Genomic DNA, 6,000 nt, shown 5'->3' with positions numbered 1-6,000 from the left:
CGGGTGCTCTTACCCACTGAGCCATCTCACCAGCCCATGAAAGCATTTTCTAAGTACATTGGTGGTAACATTGCCCCTCATTTCCCAGAGTTCACTGTGTTGTGGCTCCGAGGCTTTGATTATCACAGTCACAAATGTGACAATCTCAAAAAAAAAAAAAATCCCAGTAGCCATTGGATTAAACATTCCTACACAGAGTGAGAAAACAGGAGTGACAGCTGGGTTTACATGACGTCCTCAGGGACATAGTTAGCGTTGTTCACTTAGGAAGCCACACCCCAGAGCCTGGAGAGGCCTCTGGGTGGGTGAAATGCCCCCAGAATCCTCAGAAACCACATACAAGTGGATATGGGACGATGCTGCCTCATTCCCAGAGCTGGGGAAGTGGAGACAGGAACCTCGGGGCTTTTTGGCCAGCCAGGCTTGAAGAATTGGTGAGCTCTGGGTTTAGTGAGAGGTCTTTAGTCTAGAAAACTAAGGTGGAAAGAGATTGGGGAAGACACCTGGTATTGACCTTACTTCTTAGACAGACAACAGACAGAAAGACAGACACACACAGAGGCAGAGGGTGGGAGGGAGAAGGAGATAGAGAAAGAGAGGGGGCAAACATATTCAACTACACACAATATACATCACACACACAATAGTTAAAGGTCATGGGCACACATCTTTACACACATTACAGGTCGCAAAATGGGAAGAAAAATTGTTAGGGTTACTACTGCTGTGATGAAACACTGTGACTAAAATCAGCTTGGGGAGGAAATGGTTTATTTGGCTCATATATTCTGAATCACAGTCCACTGAGGGAAACCAAGGCGGGAACTTAAGACAAGAAGGAGCCTGGCATCAGGAGCTGGTGCAAAGGCCATGGAAGAATACTGCTTACTGACTTGCTCAGCCTGCTTTCCTATAGAACCCAGCACCATCAGCCCAGGGCGTGGTGCCACCCATAATTGGCTGGGTTTCCCTATTTCACTAATTAAGAAGATGGCCTACAAGCTTGCCTACAGCCTAATCTTATGGAGGCAATTTATCAGCTGAGGCTCCCTCCCCTCAGATGACTGTAGCTTCTACTGAGTTGACATGAAAGTAGTGAGCACAGAGGTACTAAGTACTTCAGAGTGCTGTGCACAGTGGCTGCATCTAGGCAAGCTCCTGACTCTCTGTTCTGGAACTTTTCCATTGAACTGTCTAGATTTGGTTTTTTTTTTTTTTAAAGAATGCCATGTTTGGGGGCTGGAGACATTGAGAGGGTTAGGAGTGCTTGTTGCTCTTGCAAAAGACTGGAATTCAGTTCCCAGCACTCATGCAGGTGGCTCACAGCTTCGAATAACTCTAGCTAGCTTTAGGACATCCAAAGCCTTCTTCAGGCCTTCAAGGGCACCTGCACCCATGCGCTCTCTCTCTCTCTCTCTCTCTCTCTCTCTCTCTCTCTCTCTCTCTCTCTCTCTGTCTCCTCCCTTTATCCCCCACCCTCTCTCTCACACACAAATAATAAAATAAGATAAATCTCCAAGAAAAGAATCCTAAATTTACTTGGACTCACAACTGTTCACACTGAAGAAACTGTCAGGCAGTGTTTTGAATGGGAAGATAGCAAGCCTGTCACACCGAGGGAAACAGCTGGTGGTAGTTGTTGCTACTGATTGAACTGGAGTTGTTTTTTGTTTTTTTGTTTTTTGTTTTTTTTTGGTTTTTCGAGACAGGGTTTCTCCGTGTAGCCCTGGCTGTCCTGGAACTCACTCTGTAGACCAGGCTGGCCTCAAACTCAGAAATCTGCCTGCCTCTGCCTCCCAAGTGCTGGGATTAAAGGCATGCGCCACCACGCCTGGCTCAGAACTGGAGCTTTTAAATGAAAACTCTGAGTTTTAGAAAACCCTGCCGCCATGATATAGACAGATTCTCAGCAATTGAAGTTCCTGGATGGGGTCAGAGATATAGTGACTTTGATTTCCTGATATTGTCTAATAAAGCACATTGATATTTGATAGAGGTAAATAATCCTTAATTCAGTGAACCAGTCTGTTCCAGATGACCCATGCATGTTAGTACAAAACCATAAATGGGGAAAGACACATTTAAAGCTCAGGATGGATGACTGGGTTTCAGTGTTAGTCTCTGTGAAGCCATGATGATGTTAAATTCCACATCATGATTCACCTTCACCAACCCTGTCTTAAATATGTATGTATGTATGTATACATGTATATGTGTATATGCATATACATACACACACACACATATACATATATGGAGTGGGGTGTGCACATGCCATGACACAATGCATGGAGTTGGGCTACTTATGTGGGCTTTTTCCTCCTCCTCCTTCTTCTTCTTCTTTTTTTGTTTTTTTTGTTTTTTGTTTTTTTGTTTTTTGTTTTTCGAGACAGGGTTTCTCTGTGTAGCCCTGGCTGTCCTGGAGCTCACTCTGTAGACCAGGCTGGCCTCGAACTCAGATATCCGCCTGCCTCTGCCTCCCAAGAGCTGGAATTAAAGGTGTGCACCACCACTGCCCAGCTCTCTTCCTTCTGCTTAGACACCCATCCCTTTGTCATTTTGCTGGGCCAAGTTCAGTGGAGAGATAGTGAAAATGCCTGAATTCCTCAAGTACAGAGAGCCACTGGTGTCCCTTGAATATCAAGAGCCAAAGGTCTTGGTTCTAAGAGTTAAAAATAAACATGACCTCACTGACTTGAGCATCCAACTGGACACATCCTCTGGCTTCCTGCTCTGAGATTCCTGCCCACGAAGCATGAGTGGCTTGGTCCTTCTAGCCATAATAACACTCACCTTCTGCTGTCCTGCCTTGAGGTGCCCAGTTGCCCTACCAGGAGCACCTACCCCTCTACCTCCCTCCTGCCCTTTCTTTCTATTCCATCTTTTTCTTTTGTCTTTAGCGAAGAATCCTTTTCCACTATGGTTTTGGAGCCACTAATTTTTTTTTTTTTAGCGCGTGTCTGTGTGGGTGAATGTGTGGAGGTCAGACGTCAAAGGGAGATTTGCATAAGTTAGTTTTCTCCTTCTACCATGTGACATGGGTCTGTGGGTCCCAGGGATTGAACTCAGTCCATCATGCTTGGCACCAAGCACCTTTACCCACTGGGCCATCTCACTCTTGAGAATGTATGCTTCTTGAAAGCAGGGAAATTGTTTCATTTCTTTTCTTCCCTTTGAGTGATTCCAAGATTGCACACTCCCAAGCCTCCAGAGATGAGTGGAGTGGAATCCAGAAGCCCGACAAAACTGCATATGCCCCGGGCCCTTTGTGCTGCCAGACACTCTTCACTAGAGGGCGCCCTCAGCCGGTACCAGGACAGATTCCTGTCCCTCTCTCCCTCTGAGATAGGCGGGGTCTCACTGTGGGAGGAGCCTGATTCACTAAGGCTTCTCAATTTGCCACATCAGCTGGTGGGACACTCCTACTAGTGGGAGAATTCCTCTCCATTACACAAGTGGAGAAATGAAAACAAGCTAGAATGGAGGAAGTGGAGTACCAGTAAATGTGTGTATGAGGCACGGCTGGAATCGGGAACCAGTCTCTTTCTAGACTCTAGGGTTCTGCTTAGAGACAAATTATCCATTCCCACATTCTCTCAGCAAAACTCATTTAACACCTACTATGTGTTACAAGGGGAGCTCATTGGTGAGCTAAATGCACACAGTTTACTTCCTAGCCCAGTTCAGCACGCCCAGGCATCCTAGTCCGTCTTTCTCGCTCTAGCCCTTTCCTCCCGGATCTTTTCCTTCCCCAGCAGCCTCCTCGCACAGTCATCTGCTGAAAACCCGCTTGCCCTCTTGCCCAGCCCTTACGACATAAACAGCCAGCAGTCCTCAAAGGTGGGATACAGATTCTTTGGTACCTCTGTGCAACTCCCACCTGGGTTGGGGCACGTGGAGGTGGGGGAGTCCTGCTCTGAGACCCCCCCTATTCTTTAGGGTTTCCTTTGGAAAAGCTTAGGCCCTTGCTATGTGCACCCCAGGACTGGGGAAATGGTTCAGTAGTTTGCCAAAGAAGCATGAGAAGCAGAGCTCAGACTGTCAGAACCTACACAAAAGCCCAGCAGGTACGGCAGCCTCCTGTGATCCCAGCACTTGGGAGGCAGAGATGAGGACTTCCAGGGTAAGCTGGCGAGCTAAACTCATGGAATCAGGAGCTCTGGATTCAGTGAGAGACCCAAGCTCAATACATAAACAGAGAACAATTGAATTGAAGAAGACTACTACTGATTTCAGCTTCAAGCTTACACACACACACACACACACACACACACACAGAGATACACACATTCATACATGCACATATACACCACACATACCATATGCACACACACTTGCACACACATGCACACACACGCACATACTTTCTCTCACAAACATGCACACACATGAACACACACATGCACACATACACCACACACATACTCACACACATACACACACACACACATGCACACACACTACACACGGCACACCTGACATACCCCTCGATACACACAAGCAAAAGAAAAGTCCATCAAGACTCTATGCTCCTGCCTCTTAGTCACCACATTCCCAAGGACAACACAAACCTTGGAACGCAACCCCACGAGAGCTGGATTCTGTGGGAGGGGCAGCAGGGGCGCATTAACTCATTCTTCTAGCACCAGTTGCTAGAGCATCTCTGGGAATGAGCTGTCTCTTTGTCTCAAGGGAAGAAGGCACAGCCTCTTTGTCTTTCTTGGAAGACCCTCAGGAATGCTTTCATTGGACATGGGCCTCTGTGATTCTTAGGGTTCACTTTGGTTAGTGGGCTTATGGAAGGCAGCTTGGGCTCCCCCACCCCAACAGCCCTGTAACAGCACCCCTGAAACAACAGCCTGGCTTCCTGGAGACCAAAACCACAAGCAGAAGGTAGAGGCGTGAGATACTCACAGGCTGGGCCTGTGTGTAGGAGAGAGTGTGCGCAGCACAGAGGGCGCTGAGAACAAGAACTGAAAGGGCAACACGGGTGAGATAAGCCATCGGTGGCACAACTGCCTCCCGGAACCAGGATGGCACTTCCTACGGTCAGGCGTGGGTAGCAGTTGGAGACAGCACCAGACATGTGGCTCTTCCTTGGGATCGCTGGATTGCTGACAGCAGTTCTCTCAGGTAGATCTCTTCTGTCACCTCCTACAGCTTGTGCTAGAGGTCCCCGGTTCTGTCTGCTTGGCCCCTTACTAGCTGTTTCCTCGTGGCCACCTTTGTAGAGCCTTTTAACCTAAGACCATCCCGGTGTGACAACAGATTGGGGCTTGAGATGACACAGGGACCCCTTAAAGGGCTGGATGATGCTCTCATCTTAAAAGGCCTCTTGGGAGTGAGGTGAATGAGCTCTATGCCTGACTTGGGTCCTAGGTGTGAGGAGAGAAGCTCCCCACTCATCCACAGGCGCAGGAAGCACCCCCTACTCCCACCTTCTTACCATCTCACAGGAAGGAAGGAACCACTCCTTTGTGAAGGAGGACCAGCCAGTATCAGTATTTTCCATGTTAAGCCCCAGAGTGGGGTTCACCAGGACCAGAGACAGAATCCAGGGAGACCCAGGGGGACCTCACTCTTAGTGATTTCAGTTCAACCTCTTGGATGAATTTGAGACACAAATTATCAAGAAGATTCTTGAGTTCCTGAGCTGCCGCCAAGTGCTAAAGTAGTCTTGCATCCTGGGCTAGGATTCTGGAGCAAAGGCCCAAGGTCACCAGATACTTGGGAGGTGCCATAGAGTGCAAAGGCCAAGCTAGCAGAAACAGGCAATAGCCAGACTCAGGAATCCCTGTACATGACCGTACTTTCACATCTCAGGGTAGGAAGATGGTATAGAAACAGACTTAGGGTCTAAGGAGTTAGATCTGCCTTATAGAAGGGGAGCCCAGGCAGAGGGACAGGGATATAAAGCTGGTCAGAGGTTATGAGCACTCGGGCGGGGACTTCTGAAGGAGTGTCTTCTTTCTATCTGGATCTTCAGGCACATCATCCAAG

At 48.1% G+C, this 6,000-nt stretch overlaps 1 protein-coding gene across 2 annotated transcripts in view; it reads left to right on the top strand.

The window, feature by feature from the left end:
- Positions 1 to 4,881: 4,881 nt before the first annotated feature.
- Positions 4,882 to 6,000, top strand: part of Cd6 (CD6 molecule) — a 39,462-nt gene continuing 38,343 nt past the window's right edge. For both annotated transcript variants that reach the window (XM_021206714.1, XM_021206708.1), the window contains exon 1: positions 4,882 to 5,133. In XM_021206714.1, coding sequence (XP_021062373.1) covers positions 5,085 to 5,133 — 49 coding nt within the window. In that variant the 5' untranslated portion in view covers positions 4,882 to 5,084. The remainder of the gene's footprint in view (positions 5,134 to 6,000) is intronic.

Source organism: Mus pahari, chromosome 1 (assembly GCF_900095145.1).
Source record: "Mus pahari chromosome 1, PAHARI_EIJ_v1.1, whole genome shotgun sequence".
NCBI classification, from domain to species: domain Eukaryota; kingdom Metazoa; phylum Chordata; class Mammalia; order Rodentia; family Muridae; genus Mus; species Mus pahari.
The sequence above is the reverse complement of the archived record's forward strand: the minus strand, read 5'-3'. Positions and strand labels throughout refer to the sequence as shown.